The sequence below is a fragment of the Equus caballus genome, chromosome 15 (assembly GCF_041296265.1).
Source record: "Equus caballus isolate H_3958 breed thoroughbred chromosome 15, TB-T2T, whole genome shotgun sequence".
Taxonomy (NCBI): domain Eukaryota; kingdom Metazoa; phylum Chordata; class Mammalia; order Perissodactyla; family Equidae; genus Equus; species Equus caballus.
This window is the reverse complement of record NC_091698.1, coordinates 16,651,765-16,679,395: the sequence shown is the minus strand read 5'-3', so window position 1 is coordinate 16,679,395 and position 27,631 is coordinate 16,651,765. Positions and strand designations below refer to the sequence as shown.

General features: G+C 39.8%; 1 protein-coding gene across 5 annotated transcripts in view; it reads left to right on the top strand.

Annotated features, from left to right (window-relative positions):
• The first annotated feature begins 3,135 nt into the window (after positions 1-3,135).
• LIMS1 (LIM zinc finger domain containing 1) overlaps positions 3,136-27,631 on the top strand; it is a 158,556-nt gene continuing 134,060 nt past the window's right edge. For 2 of the 5 annotated variants that reach the window (XM_070235015.1, XM_023618458.2), the window contains exon 1: positions 3,176-3,404. In XM_070235015.1, the coding sequence (XP_070091116.1) occupies positions 3,373-3,404 (32 nt within the window). In that variant the 5' untranslated portion in view covers positions 3,176-3,372. Of the gene's footprint in view, positions 3,405-3,467; positions 3,706-27,631 lie in introns of those variants that run through there. The other 3 variants (XM_070235017.1, XM_070235021.1, XM_070235020.1) reach the window with 3 other exon arrangements.

Genomic DNA, 27,631 nt, shown 5'->3' with positions numbered 1-27,631 from the left:
GTTGATTTCTGCTTGGGATGCGACCTATATCTCTTCTTGTAAGTGATAACTCTTTCCTGTTGAGGACTTCTGTTGGGGTCTGTAATTTGACTCTTTCCTGTAATTGACCTTGAGGTACTGCATGGGAGCTCCTCCTTCTGACTCCATTTTAAATGAGGTTTCTATTTATTAATTTACACAAGGCTGTATATAAAATTTTTAACTTATTCCACACAATTAACCATATTGCATAAATATTTTCTCATATTACTACAGCCTCGTAGCTTGAATTTTTAATGAATTTGTAATACTCCATTAAGAAAATATAGATTGTGTGCATGTTCTCCCTGACTCCTAACCCCTGGCCGCTCTACGGATTCCATTTCTGTTACTAGTTTCTTGTATATCTTATCTTTCTAGATATTTCTGCATATACAGGTGGGTGAATGTGTGTGTGTGGGGGGGGGTGTCTCCTTTCTCTCTTCCCTCGAACTGCAGCATACTAAACAAACTTTCCCTCCTTGCTTTATTTCCTTGCTTAAAATAGATCGTGGAAATAATTTTTTATTACTACATATCATCTGCCTTATTTTTATCTTTTTAATTGTGGTAAAACACACATAACATCAAATTTACCATCTTAACCATTTTTAAGTGTGCAGTTCGGTAGTGTTAAGTATATTCACATTGTTGTACAACCAACCTCCAGAACTTTTTCATCTTGCAAAACTCTACCTGTTAAACAATGACTCCCCATCTCCCTCTCCCCTTAACCCTGGAAGCCATCATTCTATTTTCTATTCTATGAATTTGACTGGTCTAGGGACCTTATATAAGTGGAATCCTACAGTATTTGTCTTTTTGTGACTGGCTTATTTCTTTTGGCATAATGTCCTCAAGGGTCATCCACGTGGTAGCACGTGTCAGAATTTCCTTCGTCTTTATAGCTGACTATAAAGTTCATTGTGTGTATATGCCACATTTTATTTATCCATTTCCTTCAGTGGACATTTGGGTTGTTTCCACCTTTGACTATTGTGAATAACGCTGCTATGAACACGGGTATACAAATATCTCTTCAAGATCCTGCTTTCAAATTCTTTGGGATATACACCCATAAGTGGGATTGCTGGATCATACGATATGAGAAACCTCCATACTGTTTTCTACAGTGAGTGCACCATTTCACTTTCCCACCAACAATGCATAAGGGTTCCAATTTCTCAACATCTCTGCCAACTCTTGTTGATAGTAGCCATCCTAATGGGTGTGAGATGGTATCTTCTTGTGACTTTGATTTGCATTTCCCTAGTGATGTTGAGCATTTTTTCATACGCTTGTTGACTATTCTGATTTTTTTAAGAGCTGCATAGTATTGTAGGTAGAAACTGTAATTTATTTCATTAATGTCCTGGTTAAATAAACTTTTTCAGTTGCTCTTAAAAACAGAGCTGCAATGACTCTCCTTGTACACTCTTCTGGTTTCCATTTTAAAAACTTTTTCATTATGGAATTTCAAATATACACTAAAGTAGACAGACTAATATAAAGAACACCGTGTACCTAAGAGCCAGCTTCATGGCCTATTTTGTTTCACTAATACTCCTATCCACATCTCTCACCCCCACATCTTATTTTAAAGAAAATTCCAGTCATTTTATCATTTGGTTTATAAATATTTCCCTAGGTATCTTTAAAACTTGTATACACTCTTTGTGTACACATAAGAATACATCTAAGATAAACTCCAAAATGTGGATTTCCTGGGTCAAAGTGGAGCTGAATTTTGCTTTACCACACTTGTTGCTCACTTGTCCTCCACAGAAATGGTGTGGATTTATTCTCTCATCAACAGTAAATCAAAGCACCTGTTTCCCTCTATCTTTATCAAAACAGCATATTGTCAAACATTTAATCTTGTCTTTATATGGAAAATTGTATCTTAAAATCTTATTTGTGATATTGGATACTCCCTTGTACGTTTAAACATCATTCATATTTCTTTTTTTCTGTGGAAATCTATGTATGTATCTTGTCTATTTTTCTCTGAGCTGTTGAGCTCTTTCTTATTGATTCCTTTTGTATTATGGAAATTAGACCTTTCTTGGTCATACATCTAACACATATTTTTCTCAGTTGCTATTTGTTATATTTGTTCACTATGCAGAAATTTTAAGATTTCTATTTGGTCACATTTATCAATATCTAGTTTTATGATTTCTGGGGTTTATATCCTGTTTGGAAAGTTTTGCTTCATTCCAACCTTACTTCTTTCTCTTCCACGTTTTATTCTAGTATTTTTTCTGCTTTTCTTTTTGCATGTAAATATTTGTTCTGTTTAGAAATAATTTTGATATAAAGATGTCAAAGGCATCCAGTATTCTCCACCCACATATCTAGACTAGTAGGAGACAGAAGTCTTTATTCTATAATTAGAAAGCAGGTATGGTTACAAAATCAGATATCCCGAAAGGGATCATCTACTCCCACGGCATAAATGCTAAGTCCTTTGCAGATTTCAGGTTTTGGTGAAGGGAATGGGCTTAGAGAATGAGGGCACGTAAGGAAGGAGACGATGCAGAGAGAAGACTGGAGTGTCTCACAGAAAGGTTAACTTTTCCTAATTCACAATCTGTAAGCGCAGTGAAAATCCTAGTGAGCACCCCAGCCTATGCCAGGCTTCGTGCACAGGAATTCAGGGGTGCCCAATCCCGACAAGGACCTCCTCCCAGAAGTCTCGTGAGCTGACATAACCTTCTCATGAAGTTCCATCAGGACCCCCCACTAGGACGGGGTGGACCCTGTGGAGTCCAACACCTTGGGCTCAAAGGCCTCTGCCAGAGCCACCCGGCCTGTCAGCCAAGCAGAATCTGAGGTGTCTCGGGGAAGGAGAACCTGGCCGACTCCTTCTGCTCGCGGGGTGCGACGCTGTCACCCTAGAGGGGCGGCAGAGGCCGCTCTTGACATTTCTGCCGCAGGCCCGGGCTCCGGGGGAACCTACCGGTCACGATTGGGCCTTGGGCCCCGCCTCCGGCTCACGCCAAGGGACAGGGCGGGGCGGGGCGGGGCCGGGGGCGGGGCCTAGGCTAGGACGGGGCGGGGCCGAGGGCGGGCTGGAGGCGCCCGGGGCGAGGCGGGGCCGACACCGGGGCGGTCGGCGCCCGAGGCCCCGCCCCGCGTCGCGTCTCCGGGCCCCGCCCCGCCCGCCCCCGCGCGGCCCGCCAGCCACTGCGGGCTCGGGCGGGAGGCGGCGGCGGCCTCCCCGCCCCTTCCCGCCTCTCCTTCCTGCTCGCCGGCCTCCCGCCAGCCGCCGGCCGCAGGGCGAGGGCAGAGGACGCGGGTGGAGGACGCCGGGAGCTGAGGCACCGAGCGGCGGCGGCCGACTGAGGAGAGATGCTGGGCGTGGCGGCAGGAATGACCAACAGGTAAGGGCCGTACCCCGCCCGGCGCCCGGCGCTCGGCCCCGCCACGTCGGCGGCGGACGCCCCGGCCTTCTCGCGGCCTGGCGGGCCGAGCGCGGGCGGCCCGGCGGCCTCCTCCGCGCCGCTCCCGCCGTGGCAAGCCGTCGCCGAGCCGACCCGCGCGGGCGCCCGGGCCCTGGAGACCCCGAGCGGCTGCTCCCCGCGGACGCCGTCGGCGCGCTCGGAGCCCGGCTGCCTGGCGGTTCGCGGGAGACGTTCTGACGGATACTGTCGATGTGTCCGGTGGATCATAAGCGCTTTGAGGGCGAGTGTTGTTTCAGTTCTGAGCTAAGTATCCGACAACAAAGACTGGTTGAGTGAATAGTTATGTTCTAGCAGTTGGAATATGATAATAGACCAGCGGTTCTCGCACATCTTGGTCTTAGCACCCATTTTAAAAACGGGAAGGAACGTTGCTTATGATAGTTCTTAATTCATTATAAAACAATAAATCCATGAAATGTTAACATACATAACATATTTGTATGAAAATAGTATTTTCCTAAGCAAAAAAATTAGTGCGACGAGTGGCATTTTTTGACATTTTGCGGATCTCTTAACTGTCTGGCATAGTAGAGAGCCTGGACTTTCCTGTCTGCTTTGCATTCAGTCTGTCGCGATGTGTCTCGATTGAACCATGCGAAGAAAATCTGGTCTTACACAGATATGTCGTTGGAAAAGGGAGGAGTATTTTAATAGCTTTTTCGTGTTGTGGGTATTCTTTGTTACTACACCAAAGCTAGGTAAGTGGTAGTTTCATAGAGATTAGTGTGGATGTGGGATCTGAAGCCCCACCAGGGCACTTTGCGCACTCTGTCACAGTAAAATTCACTGCTCCATCTTGCAGTTTGAATGGACTTGTACCCACTGTAATGTCATGTGTTTGTCATTTGGAAAACATGGATTCACGGAGTTAGGCAGATCTTCCAACTGCTGACACATCTCGTTATACGATGTGGCTCAATAACATGTTAACGTTACCGCTGATTTCATTAGAAACGTCTTTAGGTATTGGGAAGCTGGCAGACTCAAGGTGGTGGATACAAGTTTTTCAACGTTCGAATTTTCGGTTGAAAGCTTGATTTTCATTATTGGTAGGAAACTGTTGCCAATTTTTTCCCTCAAAGTGACAGGCTCACCTTGTTCAGTTTCAAGAAATGTCTGCCAAGTGCAAGTCTAAAAACTATAGTCTGTTATTCTTTCCAGTAAAAATGTTATATTGTAAAAACACATAATTGAGCTCATCACTCAGTCACACCTGCTTTTCCCGGAGATGCCGTCTCACTCTGGTATGCAGCAGACCTGCTTTATGCTGACTTCCCCCTTCATCACAGGTAACAAAAAAGAACGTCAAGGGTCGGGACTTAATAACATTAGTAATTTGTATTGCTTCATGAAGGACATTTTTTCTTTTAAAAAATTATTGAAAATTAAGTTGATACAAAATTTAAAATATATGTAAGATATAAAGGATAATGATACACTGGATACACAGTGTAAGTAAAGAACATAGCAGTTTCCTTTAAAGACCCTTGAACTCTTGCCCGATCTAGTGTCCCTCCTTGATCACATCTTCTTCCCATCCTGAATTTTCTATTAGCAATTTCTTATCCCTTTTTTTGTGGTATAAGTACATACATATTGTTGTGTGATCCATCATCACCATCCATCCATCTCCAGAACTCTTTTCACCTTACAAAACTGAAACTCTGTACCATTAAACCACAATTTCCAGTTTTCCCCACTCCTCACCCCAGCCCCTCTGCCCTATTCCCGCCTGTTTTGACTCTTCCAAGTACCTCATAAGTATTTGATCATACAGTATTTATCTCTCTGTGATTGGCTTATTTTACTTAGCATAATGTCCTCATGGTTCATCCATGTTGTACCATATGTTAGAATTGCCTTCCTTTTTATGGCTGAAGAATATTCCATTGTATGTATATACCATTCATTTATTTTGTTTATTCTTTCATCCGTTGGTGGACACTTGGATTGCTTCCATGTTTTAGCTATTGTGAATAATGCTGCTATGAACATGGGTGTACATTTTTTTAATTGAAATTTTTATTGAAATAATTATAGATTCATGTGCAGTTGTACAAAATAGTACAGAGAGATCCAGTGTATTCTCCCACTTTCCCCCAATGATAACGTTTTACAAAATTGTAGTATACTAGTGCAACTGTGATATTAATAGTAATACAATCTGTGAATCTTATTCAGATTTCCCCAGTTTTACTTGTAGTCATTTGTGTATGTGTATTTAGTTCTGTGTAATATATCACAAGTGTAGGCGTGTGTATCTACCACCACAGTCAAGATATAGAATAGTTGGTTCCATCACCACAAGGACCCCACATGTTGCCATTTTATACCCATACCCACCTCCATATTCTCCTCCTCCTCCTCAAATCACTCATCTGTTTAACATTTCTAAAATTTTATCGTTTCAAAAATGTTATATAAATGGAATCATACAATATATAACCTTTTGGGATTCCCTTTTTAAAAAACGCAGCTTAATTCTCTGGAGATTCATCCAGGTAGCTGTGTATATCATAATCTGTCCCTTTTTATTGATGAGTAGTACTCCATGATGTGGGTCTGTGACACTTTAACTGTTCACCTGTTGAAGGACATTTGGGTTATTTCCAGTTTTTGGCTTTTAATAATAAAGCTACTATGCACATTTGTGGACATGTTTTTCTGTAACTATAAGTTTTCCTTCCTCGGGGATACATGTCTAAGAGTGCAGTTGCCAGTGGAATGGTAATCTCGTGTTTAGCTTTCTAAGAAACTGATGGACTTGTCCAGGGTGGCTGTAGCATTTTCATCAAGGACACTTAAAAGGTAAATTGGCATTCTTTTCCTGCAAGTACATGGAGGTGAAGAATTGTGTTACAGTACCAGTGCCGTGGTTAGTGCTAAGAGGCCAGCAGTTATACCTACTCTTGCTTTTGCGCTGTTGGTGCAAGTGTCAACACAGAGCAAAAGGCTACAGCAACTTCCTAGGAACTTCTTAGCATTCTTATGAAAATAGTTTTGATCTCCAGAGCTCTTGAAAAGGTCTTGGAGACCCCCCAGGGTTTTGAGACCACACTTTGAGAACCACTGTTAATGAACTAATCTTAAATGTTGAGGGGGTTGTAGATGTTTGGGGTATTTAAAAAGGAATATATACAAAGATTTCTCTTAAAAATATGTGTTGAATGCTTGTTGTAGTGTGTGCTTTCTAGTTTTGGGGAGGTTTTTTTTTTTCCCCCTGCTTTATCTCCCCAACCCCCCCCCCCCCCGTACATAGTTGTATATCTTAGTTGTGGGTCCTTCTAGTTGTGGCTTGTGGGACGCTGCCTCAACGTGACCTGATGAGCGGTGCCATGTCCACGCCCAGGATCCGAACCCTGGGCCGCCGCAGCGGAGCGTGCGAACTTAACCACTCGGCCACGGGGCCGGCCCCTGTTTTGGGGAGTTTTAGTGGGACTTAATAACTAAGACTTGAAGAACCACTGTGGAAGAAGCAACTTTCTGCCCTTAGGATTTTTCTTGACACAGTGGCCAGTGTTATTATGAAGAGGGAAAATGTCATGTCAGAGAGTGTCTTCGTATATCTTCACTGCTCTTTGCTTGTTTGTGTGATGAAGAAATTGAGCTCTTAAGTTTTAAGAAAACTGCTGAAAATTTGGTGGTAGAAAAAATATCTTTGGTCTTGGTGGAATAAATATCTTCAGTTCTGTTTGTTCTGTGCCCTACAGATGTAGAGAAGACCATCAGGACTGAGCTGTCTCGATTTTTTTAATCATTCCCATCCCTTTCCTTTGTGGTAACCCCTTGAACCATCTGAACAGCTCTTTCTCTTGCTTACTGTGGGGACAGTGCGTGAGCTTTCCTCTCCTTCTAGAGGGGGCCTTTCTGCTCCTCTGCTGGGTCAGAGAAACTTCAGCAGCTACAGCAGATTGGTAATGGGAGAGCAGAGGTTTACTCTGAGGGTCTCTATTTTCAGTGATGTTGTGTTTGTTCTTAAGATAATTATTTAAGTAAACCTCAGTATAGGTCATGTTCTTAGCTAGGGTTGTACTTAAATAGAAGGAAAAGCATCTCAAACCATTTGTTGATTTTACATTTCTCGTAATTATGCTTTAAGCTGCAGTTTCCCATTCACAGGAATATCATCTACATTACATGCTGGACTGTTGCCGTGTTGTCTTCCAAAAACTTTAGTCTTAAGTTACTTGAGAAGCAAGAGCTGCACTACCTGTTGCCACACTCTGCGTTCTCCTGCAGCACTGTTTTTATGCCCCCTCGTGCCCACATCATCTCCTCTCTCCCATTAGCTCTCGTCAGACAGCTCCACACCGGAGCTCACTGGGGAGAGAAGGGAGCATTTTCCTGCGTCTTTGTTTCATGTTGGAGCATATTTTGGATCTTGATGAGTCCACAGTCACATTTAAATAGGGATTGGGAAGCTGCAGAGAAATCAGGCACTGAATAGTGCATTCTGTGTAGTAGGAAAAGGCTGCTAGGGATGGAGTTTGAATGCCTGCAGGTGTGTTAGGGGTGGGAGACCCAGGACTCAGTGTTAGAACATCTACAAGTCTGGAGCCTTACTGGGATGTCTGAGAGTCAGGTGACATCAAGTCAGGTAAAGGATAAAAAACATTTACAAAAAAATGTTTATGTACATAGAAACAGTTCTCTTCGCACAAAAATAGAATCATAGAGGCCGGCCCCGTGGCCGAGTGTTTGAGTGTCCTTGCTCTGCTTCGGTGGCCCAGGGTTTCACTGGTTCGGATCCTGGGCATGGACATGGCACTGCTCGTTAGGCCATGCTGAGGCGACATCCCACATGACACAACTAGAAGGACCCACAACTAAAAATACGCAGCTATGTACTGGGAGCTTTGGGAGAAAAAGGAAAAATAAAATCTTAAAAAAAAAAAAAGAATCATAGTCATACTGTTCTGCAATGGCTTTTTTTTAGGATTTAAAAAATTGTGGTAAAATATACGTAACAAAATTTACCATCTTGATCATTTTCCAGTGTGCATTCAGTGGCATTAAGTACCTTCACATCATTGTGCAGCTATCATCACAGTCTATCTCCAGAACTTTTTCATCATCCCAAACTGAGTCTCTATGCCCAATAAACAATAATTCCCCACTTCCGGTAATTGCTTTTTTAACTTAATAAGCTATCTTAGAAGTTTTCCTGTGTGGCATATCTGGATCTGTCTTATGTTTTTCACCTTATTTTTCATGGCTGCCTATTTTTTCATGATATACATGTGATATGATTTACATAACCAGTCCTCAGTGGACATTTGGGTTCCAGTTTTTTATTATTACAAACACTTGGGACATCTGTGCCACTATTTCCGTAGGAGATCCTTGAGTGCTAAGTGGGTGTGTGCATGGATGGTTGGGCCCATGTTCCAACCCCAGCCCTGTCCTTTCATGGCTCTGTGTTTGTGCCAGTCAACCTCTTTAAGGCTTAGTTTCTTAATTTATAAAGTAATACTACCTATCTCAGAGAGTTGTTGTGAGAATTAAATATGAAGGCAAATATAAACATTTCTGAAAGGATGCAAATGAAATTATTAATAAGTGTTGCCCCTGAGGAGGGAGTCTAGGAATCTGGGGAGTCTAGGAACTAGAATGAGAGGGAATTTTTTATTGTATGCCTTTTCGTACTATTTTGATTTTTTAAACCAGGTGCATGTTATAATTTTTAAGGACTTTAACATCTGGCCAGGAACCTAGTAGATGCTCGTTTAATGGGAACTGTGGTTATTGATTTTTCTTACTACCCTGGTTCTTTTCCCCAGTCAGAAGTTACACCTTCTGACCTCACCATGTCTGTTGATGGCACTAACATAGTTACATTTGGTGTCTTCTTCTTCACTCCCAAATCCCCATTCTTGCTGAGTTCCTACCTTAGAATTTTCTTTTGATTGCATCCTTTTCTTCCTCACTCCTTTCTTACTGACTTCATTTTCACCCTGGTCCTGATTATCTTTCAGGTGAATGTGAGATAACAATATTAAGGCTGGGAAAGACTTTAGAGAATGCAGAATGAAATCCATGTGCATATTAAACATTTGAGGTGAAACAAATAATTTTGTATGTGTTCCTATTTTTCATTTAAATGTGGATAAAGTACAGATTCCTTTAAAGGGGTTATGGAATTTTTGGCTGCATTTTTTTAGTGTATGCTTTAACATAGACTAAAAAGACAATTGTAGTAATGCGAAGATCTAAGAAATTTGTTTAACATTTAAAAAATGGCTTTATATGTTAAAAAGTATCTACTAAATTCGTGCACTAAATACTTTAGTGGGTCCACTGCCATAGTCCCCTGAACCGTTCCTTTATTTTATAGGTCAGGCATTGCCTAGAGAGGTAAAATGGAGACTCAAGGCCGCAGAATGCGTTAATAGTAGGGTTAGGACTGGAGCCCAAACCTTGCAGATGGTGTGGAGTCCCCTCTGCTGTGCTCTGCTGCTTTGCTCTATTACTTCATTGAAATTGCATTGTTATAGTTCATTACATATGTATTTTATCTTTCCATCTATATTGTAAATGCCTTGAGGGCTGAGACTTTGATATATCTGAGCCCCATTAACATAGTAATTGTGAAAGTGTCTGAGTAAATTATTAAACGTTGCCCCAGAATTGTTCTATTACGAAGGTCCTGAATGTCACCTCTTTCGAGTGGATTCCTTTCATGAAATGCATTCTTGGGGACATGGTATTCCTTGGCACACATGCTGGTGATTGTAATTCCTCCTCCCCGGAGTCCTAGGTTTTCTCACTCACCCATGTCCACTGTCCCCACGTGGCACAGTCTGAGAGAGTCTTTCCTGTTGACGGGCATCTTTACTGATGCATCAGTTACCAACTAGTTAAACAAATTGTGAGTTATTTCTCATTGGAAAATGTAGTAGTCATTGTTTTGTTTTTGTGTGTTTGTTTTTTATTTGTAAAGCTGGGCACACTGCTATCCCGTATAGAATCTGCCTTCGGTAGGCATTGGGTAGGCAATTGCTGTGTCTACCATAGCTGGTTGTTCCTCCTCCTCATTGCAATAGATTCAGCAGATTCTTTTTTTATATGCAAGGCACAGTGCAGGTGCAGCTGTGGAGATTCAAAAGGTGAATAAGATGTTGTCCCTGCTCTTGAGAATCTTTCAATTTAACTGTTCCGTCATTCATGTTGGTTCCAGATTGCCCTAAAGCACCACTTTGGTCATAGCACCCCTCTTTTCAACATATTAGGAAGACTTCTTATTGTTTATCAAATGCAGTTCCAACTCTAGAGCTTGGAATTTTAAGCTGTTTGTGGTCTCGCCCAGCCCATCTCTATAGCCTTGTCACATACTGCTCCCTTAGTCTTCATTTCACTAAACTGAACATTTGCCATTTTCTGAAACTCTCTGGTGCTTTCTCATCTCAGTGCTTTTGCTCCTGCTGTTCTCTTGGGCCAGAAAAACCATCTTCTGTGTCTTCTCTGCACTTGGGGCCACTTCTCCCATGAAACAGTGAATTCCTGGAACATTTGTTGAGCCCTTGTGTGCTAGGGAATTATGGACCCAGAGTGTGTATCCGTTCTCCAAAAGCATTTTGACTTCTTTTTTGGTTATCAACTTCTGTTTTATATTAGCGTTACTTGCATATGTGTCTAATCTTTTCTGCCATATTGTAATTTCTGGAAAATTCCTTTACTTAATCAAATTTGCTAAATGTCCAAAGAAAAACAAACTAGACTTAAATGAGCTTTATTTCTCCTTTTGTTCCTTCATTTGTTAGTGAATTGAAAGGTTCAGAGCTGGCCCTGCTTAGTGCCTGTGACATCGTTTGAATAAACTCACAAAACTTTGAGTAAGACAAGATAGCCTTCACATCTGGTTTAAGTTAAGTCTATAGTGTATTTATATAGTAGTAGCAGAGCCCCGACATCCACGGAGCACTGGGAAGAAATTCAGATATTTAGTCATGCTTGTTTAGATTATTTCATTTCACAGCCAGGCCACTCTTTGGAACACTGTCTTGGTAATAACCACTTTTATTAATGACCTACTTTGACACAAGTGCTTTAAAGATGTTAAACATCTCCATAACAAATGTTACCTTCACAGCCACACCATGAAGTAGGGTTTTTTAATGCTTATTTTACAAATGAGAAAACTGAGCTCAAGAGGTTAATAACTCACCAGGTGACACAATTAGTGACAGAGCTGGGGTTCACACTGAGCCTGTGTCCCCTCACTACAGGGTCTCCACACTGCAGAGCCCTGTGTCTCCTTGGTTCACTCTTCAGAAGTGATCTTAGCTCCCTTGTTCTTTTTCTAGGTTTCAAGGCTTTCTCTTTGCATGCCCAGCCAAACTGTCCAGTTTTATTCACCACTACTCTTTGTTTAGCTTACATCATCTTGTTGCCAGACATATTTCAGTCCTTTCTGAACTTGGTTTTTCCTTTTTTGGAGGGTAGAACGTCCGAAATCTTACTCTCAAGACCCAGCTTGAGCTTTCTTTTTCACCTTCTAGGGAGCATAAAGCATAAGAGTAAATTCTTTACTTAAATTTAGTGTGTATGCATATGTGTGCAACACACAAACTTCTGCTATTTTCATGTTGAACTCTTGGCTGTGCTTGCATATGCTATAGTGATATTAACAAATTTGGAGCATATGTTCCAATCAGTGTGTGTCCATTGTGTATACTGTACTGTGCTGTAAGCCGTGGAGCATATAATTATAATCAGGTGAGGGATCGTGCATTGTCTATCTTGTATTGTAGCTATTTGTGTACAAATACTATAGAAGTTAAAGAAAGTCTTTTAGAAATTTAAAGGAGGAAATGATCGTTTGTCATTAGTTATTAAGATTTATTATTATTTTTTTAAGGCATGAGGACCAGTCACATATTTATTGAGCTCTCTCAGGAGGTAGAGATGTGTCAGTCATGGCAGTGTTCCACCAGAGACCTGATTTATTTGGAATGTTGTAGGGGAAATTAATGAATCAAGCAGAGCATTGCTCTCAAAACATGAGCTGCAGACCACTCACAGCATGGGGTTCATGCTAAAAGTGGAGATTGTTTGCTCTCATCCTGTACGTTTGGGGGAAGAAATATCTTGAAATCTATACCTTTAAATTTTTTATTACAGAGAATTTCAGACATATACAAAAATAGAATAATGTATTCCTGTCTGCTACCTCTCAGCTTCAATAATTATTGACTGATGGTAAATCTTTGAGGACCAATCTTTTTTCACTCCTCTCTCTCCTATGTCATTTCATAAAAATTTTAATATGTACACTTAAAAGATAAGGAGTCTTCTAAAAAACTTTTTAAACATAACTACATTATCACACCTGAAAAAGATTGCTAATAACTCCTTGATGTGATCAACTAGCCAGTTAGTGTTCAATTTTCCGTTTATCTGACACATCCATTTTATTTTTTATTTTTTCCAAATTGGGATCTAAATAAGATTCACACATTTTGATAGCTTGATAAGTCTTTTAGTTCCTTTTAGCATATAGGTACTGCTTCCATTTTTAACCCCCCCCTTGCGATTTTTTATGTGAAAGAAAAAACGATTGAGTTGTTTGTCTTGAAGAATTTCCTACAGTCTGGATTAGGCAGATTGCATGCTCAGGGTATAGTTTAACATCTTCTTTTGTTTCCTATATAGCCTATAAATTGGTAGTTGGATCAAAAGAAGCAGTTCTCAAACTTCTTGGTCTCAGGACCGCTTTATACTCTTAAAAGTTATTGAGAACCCTGAAGAGCTTATTGATATTTGCTGTATTTTAAATTTAATAAAGCGTTTGTATGTTAACATGACTAACGTATTTTATAATTATTTTTCAAAACAAACAAAAATATTGAGAAGAGTGGCTTAAAAAATTTTTTTTTGCAAATCTTCTTAATGTCTTGCTAGAAGACAGCTGGCATTCAGTCAGCTGAAATTTTGTAATATTTCATGTCACGTAGCTTCTGAAAAACTCCACTGTGCACTTGTGAGATAATGAGAGTAAAAAGGCACATAACATTAGCCTTTTTTTTTTTAAAGAGTGGCCCTGAGCTAACATTTGTTGCCAGTCTTCCTCTTTTTTTCTTCTTCTCCCCAAAGCCCCCCAGTCCATAGCTGTATATTTTAGTTGCAGGTCCTTCTAGTTCTGCTGTGTGGGATACCACCTCAGCGTGGCTGGATGAGTGGCGCCATGTCCATGCCCAGGATCCGAATTGGTTAAACCCTGGAACCCCCAAGTGGAGGTTAAACTTAACCACTCGGCCATGGGACCAGCCCCCAAATAATGTTGATTTTACTGTTGTTAGGAAAATTATTTTGACTTCTAGATCTCCTTGGAAACTGCTTATCTAGAAGCCTGAAAAGATTCAGGTTTGATCCCCACACCACCCCATAACTACATGATAGATGGTGAAGGGTTCTTCCGTTAGAAGGTATGTAATGTCTGGTTGTGTTTCTTTTTGTGATTTTAGCAGCTGTTGATGATCAGTGCTCTAGATGGGAGGTTGGCAAACTTCTTCTGTAAAGGGCCGGATAGTAAATATTTTCAGCTTTGTGGGCTGTATTGTCATTTCCACAACTGCTCAACTGTGCTGCTCATGCCAGCAAAGTCCAAGTGGGAAATCTAGACTTGTGCCCTCACCAGGCTGGAACCTGGCACCCCAACACCCAGTCAGAGTGGGGTCAGGGAAGGCCAAGTAGGGAACCAATACTTTCATCCTCCCCAGCTAGTAATTACTGCCACCTCCATTATCACAGTGTCAGTGGAGACAATGTGGGGAACTGGAACTCTCATCCTGGCCCAGCAGTAACAAGAAGTCCTCCTCTTAGATGTCAGCTGAAGCCACACGGGGAACCTGGACTTCTGCCTCCATCTGGCAGTAATGAAGGATCCCCCACCAGAGAGGTATCAGAGAAAACCAGTTAAAACAGAAAGTTCAGATAAGATCCAATCTCATAACAATATGGAAATGTCCATGTTTCGTTAGCAGATCATTTGTCACATCAACAACCAGGAAGATCTTAAAGTGAATGGAAAAAAAGACAATAAATAGATACCAACACCAAGGTGACAGAAATGTTGGAATTATCTGGTAAAGATTTTTAAAGCAGTCATGGTGAAAATGCTTTAGTGAGCAGTTATGGAGACGCTTGAAACAAATGAATAAATAAAAAGCCTCGGTAAAGAAATATAAGATATACAGGAGATCCAGATGGAAATTCTGCAACTGAAAAATGAAATAACCAAAACAAAAAGCTCAGTGTATGGGCTCAACATTGGATGAGTTCAGCTGGAGGGGACAGGGGAAAGAGTTGGTGAATTGGAAGATAAAGTAAGAGAAATTACCCGGTGTGAACAACAGAGAGAAAATAGACTGAGGAAAGAAAAAAAAAGAACAAAGCCTCAAGGACCCGTGGAACTATAACAAAAGAGCTAATATTTGTGTCATTGGAATCCTGAAAGGAGAGTAGAAATGGTGGGGTTAAAAAGCACTAGAGGAAATGATGGCTGAAAATTTGCCAAATTGGCAAGAAACATACACCTACAGATTCAAGAAGCTGAGCAAACCACAAAGAGGATAAACCCAAAGAAATTCAGGCCAAGACACATCATAATTAAACTTCTGAAAACTAAAGACAAAAATCCTGGGAAGCAGTCAGAAAAATGACACCTGACAAAGTAAAGACACCTTACGAAAGGAAAGGGAAAGAATTCAAATGACAGCAGATTTTTTATTGGAAGCTATGGAGGCCAGAAGGAAGTGGCACACTGTTTTCAAGTGCCGAAAGAAAAGAACTGTCAGCCTGGAATCTTATATGCTCTGAAAATATCCTTCAGGAATGGAGAAGACTCAGGATATTCTTAGATAAAGGAAAACTAAGAGAATTTGTCACTAGCAGATCTTACCTCCTTCCCCCCAAAAATGGGTAAGGGAAGTTCTCCAAACAGAAAGAAAATGATAAAAGAATAAACCTTGGAACATCAGGAAAGAAGAAAAAACATGGTAAGCAAAAATATGGGTAAATACGATAGACTTTCTTTCTCTTTTTGAATTTTCTAAATTATGTTTGATGATTGAAGCAAAATTGTAACACTGATGTGAATTTAAATTATGTAGAGAAAATATTTAAGACAAATATTATAAACGGAACATAAAGTGGGGTACAAGGAGATAAGTTTTGTATACTTCTCTCAAACTGGTAAAATGATGACATCACTGGACTCTGATAAGTTACATTTGTATATAATTTTATGCCTAGAGCAACCACTAAGAAGCTATTCAAAAAGTTATACTTAGGGGCTGGCCCAGTTGCTGAGTGGTTAAGTTCTCATGCTCCACTTCTGCAGCCCAAGGTTTTACCGGTTCGGATCCTGGGCGTGGACACGGCACTGCTCATCAAGCCATGCTGAGGCAGCATCCCACAAAGCACAACCAGAAGGACCTACGACTAGAATATACAACTGTGTACTGGGAGGCTTTGGGGAGTGGAAAAAAAAAAGACTGGCAAGAGATGTTAGCATGGGTGCCAATCTTAAAAAAAAAAAAAGAGATACACTTAAAACTATAGATAAATCAAAGTGAAATTCTAAAAAGTGTTAAAGCAATCCATAGGAAGGCAGGAAAAAGCAAGTAGAAACATAAGACAGAGAATAAACAGAAAGAAAAAACAAAATCACAGACTTATGCCCCAACACATGAATAATTACATTAAATGTAAATAGGCTAAAAACACAAATTAAAAGACAGAGTTTGACATAGTAGATTAAAAAACATGACCCAAATATATGCTGTCTACAAGAAGCTCACTTCAAATACGATTAAGCAGAGTGAAAGTAAAAGGATGGAAAAAGATATATTATGCAAATCAATCAAAGGAAATCAGGAGTGACTATATTAATATATCAGATATTAGTATAGATATCAGATAAAATAGACTTCAGGGCAAAGTAAATTACCAGGGACAGAGAAGGGTGTTATATAATGATAAAGGGTCAGTCCATCAAGAAGATGAACACCTAGCAATCCCAAATATGTCTGCACCCAACAATGAAGCCACGAAACATGAGAAGCAGAAAGCAATAGAACTAAAAGGAGAAATAGACAAAAACATTTATAATTGGAGACTTCGATACCCTTCTCTCAGAAATGGACAGATCTAGCAGGCAGAAAATTAGTAAGAACATAATTGAACTCAACAGCACCATCAGTCAACTGGATATTGACCTCTATAGACTATTTCATCCAACAACAGCAGAGTACACATTCATCTCAAGCTCACATGGAATATTCACCAAGACAGACCACATTCTGGGCCGTAGAATACATCTTACCTAATTTATTTATTTACTTATTATTTATTTATTTGTTTATTGGTGAGGAAGATTTGCCCTGAGCTAACATCCATTGCCAATCTTCCTCATTTTTTGCTTGAGGAAGATTAGCCCTGACCTAACATCTGTGCCAGTCTTCCTCTATTTTCTATGTGAGATGCCTGCACAGCATGGCTGATGAGTGGAGTAGGTCCGCACCCGGGAACTGAACCCATGAACCTGGGCTGCCAAAGTGGAGCATGTGGAACTTTACTCGGCCACAGGGCTGGCCCACATCTTACCTAATTTTAAAAAAATGGAACCCCCATATAATGTCTGCTGTCAGACCACAATGGAATTAAACCAGAAGTCAACAACAGAGATAAAGCTAAAAAACCACAAAATACTTGGAGATTAAAACACACTTCTAAATAACACATGGTTCAAAAAACAAATCTCACCAATATTGCTGATGAACATAGATGCAAAAATCCTCAACAAAATTTTGGCAACCCAAATTCAGCAGTACATCAAAAGGGTCATACATCATGATCAAGTGGGATTCATGCCACAGACACAGGGATGGTTCACCATCCGCAAATCAATCAATGTGATACACCACATCAACAAATTGAGAAATAAAAATCACATGATCATCTCAGTAGATGCAGAGGAAGCATTTGACAAGATCCAACAGCCCTTTATGATAAAAACTCTTAACAAAATGGGGATAGAAGGAAATTACCTCAACATAAAGGCCATATATAACAAACCCACAGCCAACATCATACTCAGTGGGCAAAAACTGAGCACCATCCCCCTGAGAACAGGAACGAGACAAGGATGCCCCCCTCTATTACCACTCTTATTCAACATAGTACTGGAGGTTTTGACCAGAGCAGTTAGGCAAGAAAAAAGAGTAAAAGGAATCCAAATAGGGAGTGAAGAAGTGAAACCTGCTGTTTGCAGTCGACATGATTGTATATATAGAAAACCCCCAAAAATCCATCGGACAACTAATAAAAATAATTAACAACTACAGTAAAGTTGGAGGGTACAGAATCAACTTAAAAAAATCGGTTGCTTTTCTATACTCCAATAACTAACTTACAGAAGGAGAACTCAAGCATACAATTCCATTTGTAATCACAACTAAAAGAATAAAGTACCTAGGAATAAATTTAACCAAGGAGGTGAAGGGCTTATACAGTGAAAACTATAAGACATTATTGAAAGAAATTGATAATGACATAAAGAAATGGAAGGAGAGTCCTTGCTCATGGATTGGAAGAATAAACATAGTTAAAATGTCCATACTGCCCAAAGCAATCTACAGATTCAATGCAATCCCTATCAGAATCCCAATGACATTCTTCACGGAAATAGAGCAAAGAATCCTAAAATTCATATGGGCAACCAAAGACCCCGAATTGCTAAGGCCATCCTGAGAAAAAAGAACAAAGCTGGAGGTATCACAATCCCTGACTTCAAATTGTACTACAAAACCATAGTGATCAAAACAGCATGATACTGGTACAAAAACAGGCACACAGATCAATGGAACAAAACTGAAAGCCCAGAAATAAAACTACACAAATACGGACAGCTAATCTTCGACAAAGGTGCCAAGAACATACAATGGAGAAAAGATAGTCTCTTCAGTAAATGGTGTTGTGAAAACTGGACAGCCACATCCAAAAAAATGAAGGTAGACCACTATCTCACGCCGTACGCAAAAATGAACTCAAAATGGATCAAAGACTTGAAGATACGTCCTGAAACTGTAAAACTACTGGGAGATAATATTGGTAGTACACTCTTTGACATTGAACTAAAAAGGATCTTTTCAAATACCACATCCTCTCAGACAAGGGAAACAAAAAATAAACAAGTGGGAATTCATCAGACTAAAGAGCTTCTGTAAGGCAAAAGGAACTAGAATCAAAACAAAGAGACAAGTCACCAATTGGGAGAAAATATTTGCAAATCATATATCTGACAAGGGGTTAATCTCCATAATATATAAGGAACTCACAACTGAACAATAAAAAAAACAAGCAACCTGATCAAATGAACAGACATTTTTCCAAAGAAGTTATACAGATGGCCAATAAACACATGAAAAGATGTTCAGCATCACTAATCATCAGGGAAATGCAAATCAAGACTACACTAAGATACCACCTTATGTCTGTTAAAATGGCTGTAATCATTAAGACTAAAAATAACAAATGTTGGAGAGGGTGTGGTGAGAAGGGAACCTTCATACACTGCTGGTGGGAATGCACACTGGTGCAGCCACTATACAAAATGGTATGGAGATTCCTCAAAAACCTAAAAATAGAACTACCATATGACCCAGCTATCCCACTACTGGGTATCTACCCAAACCGTTTGACATCAACAATCCAAAGTAACATGTGCAACCCTCTGTTCATTGTAGCACTATTCACAATAGCTGAGACATGGAAGCAACCCAAGTGCCCATCGACTGATGATTGGATAAAGAAGATGTGGTGTGTGTGTGTGTGTGTATACACACACACACACACACACACACACACACACACACACACACTGGAATACTACTCAGCCAGAAAAAGACAAATTCATCCCATTTGCAATAACATGGAAGGACCTAGAGGGAATTATGCAAAGCGAAATAAGCCAGTCTGAGAAAGACAAACACCAGATGTTTTCACTCATATGTGGCATATAAACAAATACATAGACAAAGAAAACAGTTCACTGGTTACCAGGGGAAGGGGGTAGGGGGTGGACACAAGGGTTGAAGGGGAGCACTTCTGTGGTAACAGTCAAGAAATAATGTACAACCAAAAAATCTAAAATCAGTAATCTGTTTCCACCTTAGGAAACTAGAAAAAGAAGAGCAAATTAAGTCCAAGTAAGCAAAAGAAAAGAAACAAGAATTAGAGCAGAGATCAATGAAATTGAAAACAGGAAATCAGTAGAGAAAAATCAGTGAAACTGAAAGCTGGTTCTTGGAAAAGATCAATAATGTTGCTAAGCCTGTAGTCAGGCTAACTAAGAAAGAAAGAGAGAAGACACAAATTACTAATATGAGAAATGAAAGAGAGGACATCACCACAGATCCCATGGAAATTAAAAGGATAATAAAGGAATACTATGAACAACTCTGTGCCCATAAATTTGATAACCTAGATGAAGTGGACCAATTCCTTGAAAGATGCGATCTGCCAAACTCACATAAGAGGAAATAGATGATCTGAATAGCCCTGTATGTATTAAAGAAAATGAATCAAAATTAATAACCTTCCAAAACAGCACCAGGTCCATATGGGTTCACTGGTGAATTCTACCAAACATTTTAGGAATAAATTATACCAATTCTCTACAATCTCTTTCAGAGGGTAGAAGCAGAGAGAATACCTCCTAACTCATTCTGTGAGGCTAGCGTTATCCTAGCACCAAAACCAGACAAAGACATTACAAGAAAAGGAAACTATGGACCAGTGTTTCTCATGAACATAGATGCAAAAATCCTCAACAAAATGTAAGCAAATCAAATCCAAAAAAGTATAAAAAGAATGATACATCATGACCAAGCGAAATTTATCCCAGTTATGCAAGACTGCTTTAACATTCAAAAAGCAGCTTTATTTCTTAATACCCGAATACTAGAAACAGCCCAGATGTCCTTTAGCGGGTAAATGGTTAAAGTATAGTACCTTCATATCATGGAATACTATTCAGCAATAAAAGGAATGAACTATTGGTGTTTGCAACAACTTGGGTGGATCTCAAGGGCGTTATACTGAGTGAAAAAAATGAAAAAGCCAATCTCAAAAGGTCACATACTGTGTAGTTCAATTTATATAACACTCTCTAAATGGCAGAATTATAGAGATGGAAAACGTTAGTGGTTGCCAGGGGTTAAGAAGGGGTGCTAAGTGTTGGGGCAGGGGCAGGGGCAAGTGGGAAGTAGGGTGTGGGCACCATGAGCGATCCTTGTGGTGATAGAATGTTCTGTATCTTCACTGTACCAATGTCGATATCGTGATTGTGATCTCATACTATAGTTTCGTAAGATGTTACCATGGAAGAAACTGGGTAAAGTGTACAAAGGATCTCTGTGTATTATTTCTTAGAAATGCATGTGAATCTACAATGATCTCAAAACATTTAATTTTAAAAAAATGCATTTTGCCTAAAAGATCAACAACTGTCTTCTTCCTACCTGTGCCCCATTGACAATTTTATAGACTTATTGTACCAATGTGATTTTCCCAGACAATGCATATTCTTAATTTTCACTGAAATTCTCCGAGAGTAAAAATGGAGAATGAATTAGGGTAGGGAGAATAAATGTGTTATTAGGACACTTGAATTAAATTATTGTGCTGTTCATTTCCTGCCTCATTTACCAAAAGCAGAATGAAATAGAAAATTGAAGCCATTATCTGAGTAATCCACACGCGTTGTGTTGGACCCTCACATCTCCAGAAAGGAATGGCCGAAAAGTCTTTTTTCAGTAAGGCTTTAAATCTCTTGGATTTCTCTAAGCTTCGGTCAGAAACACAGGCTGACTTTTCCAGATGCAAAGCATCTAATTGAGAACTAGAATGTTTGAAATTTGAAATGTTGGATGGAAGGGGGTGAGGAAGTTATATAATTCCTTCTCAAGTGTTTCTGGAGCAGAGCTCAGGAATAATCTTTTCAGAGCATCTGACATGTTGAAAAGGCTCTCACCTTCCAGGATTGTGCATAACGGTGCACGTGCTGGTATTGCATCAACTGAGGGAACGTTGAATTGTCAGTAATGACTTGGGTCCTTAGTAATGATTGTCTTAAATACCCTCTCTTGGTGCAGTGCTTTGGAATTTATAAAGTGTTTTGTCTTGTCCTCCAGTCCCTATCTTTCCATCTCCATTTATGATTCATCTGCCTCCTAACCCCAACTGCCCAAAAGATGTGTATTCTACACTTTTAGAGCTGTTTGAAGTTAGGACATATCTTTTTGTTTCTTCATGTTTTTTACATATCCTGTTTCCCCAATGTTTTGGGCCCTGTGGGGTCTTCCTAATTTTTCAAGAACCATCTTTTCTCTGATGTTTTCCCTGATGTTATCTTCCCTGCTTCCTCACCCTGAGAAGTGTTCCACATTCCTTTCTCTCCACTCCCCTAATATACAGTAACTCCTGTGCTGTGAAACCCGTCCCATAGGATGTAAGGCTTATTTTCTCATGTCTGCACTTTAGACTCTGATTTCCTCCAGGGAAATGATTTTACTCCATTCACCTTTGTGTTCCAAGATCTGTCAACAATGCATGGCACATATTTGGTGCTCGGTAAGTAAATGAGTTAGAGTAAATATGAACATTTTTATTTTCACATCAAGAATTGGAGATTTGGAAATTTAGAAGATGTTCTCAGGGTGCACAGCTGATAGGGAGATGCTAGAGCTGGAATTCGGGTAACTTGACTCCAAGGATGATGGTTTCTCCATCTGGGTGCCTGGCCCATTGGAGTTAGTGTACCTTCACCAGGTCCACCTTACTGGAATGAAAGGAGCCATATATTTTCACTGGTCTTTGCTGATTCATGACTACAAATGGGAAATAGCACATGTAGAGATTAAAAGCACTGACTGGAGCAAACTGCCTATGCTCAAATGCCAGCTTCTTAGCTGTTGGTAGTGCCTGACTTCTCCCTGCCTCGTGTGTAAAATGAAGGTAATGGTACTCGTCTCATATGGTTGTCGTGGAGTTAAACTAGCTACTATGTGTAAAACATGTAGAACAGTGCCCAGCACGTCAAGCACTCTGTGTATTTGCTGTTATCATATATGTTTGCTGTTATTAAAAATGGAGAAATGAAGAATTCCTTAATACATGTGATGAAAATGTAAGAACTCTTTTAGCTCACAGGCTATAAGAAAACAGGCAACAGGCTGGTTTGGCCTGTGGGCCATATTTTGCAAATGTGCAATATAGATTATTGATTCATGAGGGGGTTGCAAAATGATGATATTCTAATTTTGTTGTTTAAGATATTTCGTGTTTTAGCTGCAATACTTCTAAAAAGAGATGCTTCCTCCTCATTGATTATTTGGTAATCGTTTGGTACAACTTACAAGTTACAAATGTTATAATACTGTTCAGTCACCTACTCAATCATATGAATGTTCTCTTATGACGTATCACTTTCGTATAATACTGGACATGAGATCTGTGCTTAGAAAAGTACATTGTGGTACCTACGTAATACTTCACTTTTGTATGCTTTAGTTTTACAAGTACTTCAATTAGAGTTGAGATCCCACATTGTCTGACTTGGACCTGTGTTTTTTCCCCTCACTCTCATGCTGCCTCCCTACTCTTTCAGTGGGCACTGCTCTTGTATTATGAGCCCCTCTGCTTAGGGTGGCATCTGCTACTTCCTGGAAGCCCAGTGGAGTGGCTTCCTGCTCACATCTACTGATCCCTGTGCACTGGCCGATGGCCATGCCATGGAAGGATATAGTTAATGTTTGTGTCATTTATAGCTGAACTAGCAGAGCCTAGCTATCCATTACTTAGCAAACCTATCTCCAATTTGGATGACCCCTTTTTTAAGGCAGTAGTATAAATAGTTCCACATTAAATATCATGTAGAGTTTGGAATGTCAATGAAAGAAAATACAAGAGTCTCCCCTTAATTGGCAGTTTCACTTTACATGGTTTCGGTTACCTATGGTCAACTGCAGTGTGAAAATAATGCTACGTCACAATGCCTGTGTCATTTGCCTCACTTCATCTCATCATGTGGGCATGTATCATCTCACATCGTCACAGGAAGAAGGATGAGTACAGTCCAGTAAGATATTTAGAGAGAGAGAAACCATGTCATATAACTTTTACTACAGTATATAATTGTATTTTGTTATTATTGTCAATCTCTTACTGTACCTAATTTATAAACTAAACTTTATCATAGGTATTTATGAATAGGAAAAAAATCATAATAGATATTTAGAGTTTGGTACTATTCTTGGTTCCAGGCGTCCACTGGGGGTCTTGGAATGGATCCCCTGTGGATAAGGGGGGACCACTGTGATCTCTAAAGGGCAAAGTAAGTTGCTTATGGAGACTTTTAAAAAGCACCTGCAAATCATTTAGGTGTTAATGGTGTCTCCTTTTTTCATGAAAAACAAAACTTCTTTAATGATACTGGTGTTCGAATTATAACTTTCTCCTTGTCAGTAGTGGCTTCCCTGAGTGTAATTGTGTCTGTGTGACTGAGGAAATCAAACGGCTGAGTCAGAGTTCTGATTTCATTACAGAAGAAGAAGAAAGAATCATGGACTTCATTAGGTGGAGTTGTGTTTTGAAGTTAAATTTAATATAAATTTTGAGTAAAGTGTTTTCCTCACCCTTTGGATTACAGAGTAGCAGTTAGACTTTGACTTCACCACACGACCGTTGCACTTCCACACTTACTGATAGTGTAGTTGCACTTTAATTGCTGGGAAGTAGGCCACGTCCTATTCTAGGGTGGTGGAAGACCAGGCGGGACTTCTTTGGGAACTGCCGGTGTTCTGTACTTCATCACCGAAGGACGGTGTAGAAGAGGTGGAATTTGACAAGATTGAGGATGTCTGCCTTTTCCAAATCTTAGAACACGACGGTGAGAATCTTCAGAGGTGAGAATCTGCAGCACAGGTCAGCTTGACGACTGCTGGCTCCAAGTGGTTGGACGCCCTCTTGGGGAGCAGTTCTCTCAGTCCTGGGCTCATGGAGACAGAGGCAGAAACAGTCAGATGAAAATGACCCCTGCTAAGTCCGTAATTAGCCAGAAGGGACTTTTGACATTTTGACTTATGCCTTCTCTCCAGCTTAGATTTATTTTTTGGATGTCCTAGAAGGTAAACCATATGAATATGGGTTAAAATTTAGCCTGCTTCCTCAGGCTTAAGTTGAATGCCTCTGTCTATTATTCTAATGGGAAATTTTAGAACAAAACAAATATTCATTCACTAGTTTCAAATTTTCTCATTCAGAGAATGTGTGGGGAAAATGATGTCCAAACTATCGTAGTTTAAAGTCATTGCCCACATTAGAATACACCGATATCCTTGGGTTTTAATGGACTGTGTTAGGGTAGTTCTTTCTCTGGAATACAATGTAGATTTTGTCCCAGTGAAGCATATTTTAAGGAATATAGAGTAGTCTTCATTAGAATCTTGAGATGGAGTAATTTATCCACCAAAAAAAGAGCAGTCTTTTGTCTTAAGAGTGTGGGTAGTGATTTTTTTGTAATAGCCGTGAAACCTTTGTACATGGCTAGAGACTAGTTTTCTCTTGTTTGTTTTGTTTTTTTTTTTTTTGGAGGAAGATTAGCCCTGAGCTAACATCTGTTGCCAATCCTCTTTTTGCTGAGGAAGACTGGCCCTGAGCTAACATCCATGCCCATCTTCTTCTATGTGTGGGATGCCTACCACAGCATGGCATGCCAAGCGGTGCCATGTCCGCACCCAGGATCCGAACTGGCGAACCCCGGGCTGCCGAAGCGGCACTTAAATGCTGCGCCACCGGGCCGGCCCCATAGTTTTCTCTTTTTAAAAATGTAAGTAACAGCTTTATGATGAGCTCTGTAACATCTGGAAAATTCTGTTAGCACTTAGCCCATTTCAGGTGATTGAAGATGTTTACATGACTGAGGGTAATGATAATTAAAAAATGTGTCTAAAAATGTTTTAAAGATATATGTGTAGAACATTAGGTTTTCTGTTTTATAAGATGCGCCGCAATTACAAAGATACAACTTTGAAGTGGGTGCAAGGCTGATGTCTGACATAAGGTAGTGGTGTTTCTGGACTTAAGTGCTTTTTTTAATGCTGGGTAACCCACATCAGGAAATGAGAGCTTTCTTTTTGTCTTTTGGGCATTTGCCAGATCTGTACAAAGCATGAAACATCTGCAGATGTCTATTTAAGGCAGTTCCTTTATGCCCTGTAATAGAATGTTTTAATCACTTGTCTATTATGCAGTTGTGTGAAAGCTCCTTTAGTTTTCCTACTCTGTTTTAGAGCTGGGTCTCCCAGCACTTGGCAGGTGCTTTCCCTTTGGGAGTGTTGCTGATAAGCACAAAGGGCATTGGTGAAGTGTAGAAAGTGATGTTTAATTTTAATGCATAGCCCTCTATTGAGTTTGATAAAAGGCAAAAAAAGTTCTAGTGATTCCTCAAAATTTCAGAGGTCTGTTTTTTCCCACAAGGGTCATTTTGGGACCGTGAGACCAAACTTAAGAGTTTTCTGAACTTGAGCCCTTTTGATTTTTAAAATAAAAAACAGTCACATCTCTTTCTAATAATATATTTGATCATTTAGAATGCTTTCTGTGAAGGAAGTTGTGGTGTTAGGTTCCGGAATGTGAAGGCGGCAGCAAACAAGAGTGGATTAAGAAGGTGATGGGAATGCCAAGTGTACAAGGCTTGGGAACTTTTTAGAAATGAAGTTTTCTTTTGGTCAGTCAGGGTTAGTCATGCTTTCCAAGAGGATCCATTGCTAGAGATTAGCTAAACAGACGGGATGAAAGTCAAAATATGAGCTTGGGTTTTTTATATAAATTTTGGTAAAGGGCTTAAGTTCTAAGAATGTGGCGTTGTCCTACAAAGAGCTACTTATATTTTTGGGATGCCTTTGTATCCCACTCTCGTATAACAATGCATAGCACAGAATAGGCACTGAGTAAATACTTATTAAATGAGTAAGTAATGATGCAGTCTATTTTACTTGTTATATATGGTTTTTTTTTTTTTGGCTTAATGAAGTGTATCTCTAAATATTGCCATAAAATAATGTGAGTTAATGCTAATGAAGATACCTTTCAGTCGGCATTAAATTAGACTTTAAGGATTATTTCAGCTATACATAATTGCAGTAATACTGTGTAAGCACAGTATTTCTTTTCTTTCTTAGGAATTAATGCAGGACAGTTATTTGCATGGGAAGATGCTATATTCTGGATCAGTGAAGCTACCAGATGAATGGGTTAAATCTTTCAGATCAACATTGACATTTTTTTCTTGTAAACTTCTTCGGTTTTCCATATAAATATAAAGCTTCAATGCTATTAATCAAAATTCCACGTGGAAGTCTTCTGGTAAAACCTGCAGAATTATCCTGCGGTTTCTTTGGAGGAATAATAAAATAACAAAAGCTAGTTATAGGAGGGAGGAATGGTGGTGAGGGGAGAAGACAGTAGCCATATTAGCTGTTTGAACGTATCGCAGGTGCAGTCAGCACTGTACCTCTGGGGTGAGATCAGATTGGTCAGTGGCCAGAGTTGGAGTTCATAGTGTGAGCTCTGTGACAAAGAAGGTTCTGCAATGGGGAAGAGGCAAATTATCCCATTAATGTCCCACAAATTATGAGATAATTTGTTACCAGTTAGGAAAAAAAAAAAAACAGTTTATGGCTTTATGTTACATCAGAAGAAATTCCAGATGGATAGTATTTAATTGTTACTTATAAAATCAAGCCACATAAACACTAAAATAAAATAGAAACAAATGTTTATCAAACTTCTAGAATGAGAAGTACTTTTTAAATGTCTAAGTTTTAGGGGCCGGCCCTGTGTAGTGGTTGGGTTCAAGGGGGTTTTGTTGTGGCAGCCCAGGTTCAAGGTTTAGGATCCTGGGTGTGGACCTAACACCACTCATCAGCCATGCTGGGGCAGCAACCCACATACAAAATAGAGGAAGACTGGCACAGATGTTAGCTCAGGGTTAGTCTTCCTCAAGCAAAAGTTTTAGGAACAAATTACAAAAAGAAAGATACATTGGATAAGAATAAATTAAACTTAGGTAAATTAAAAATAAA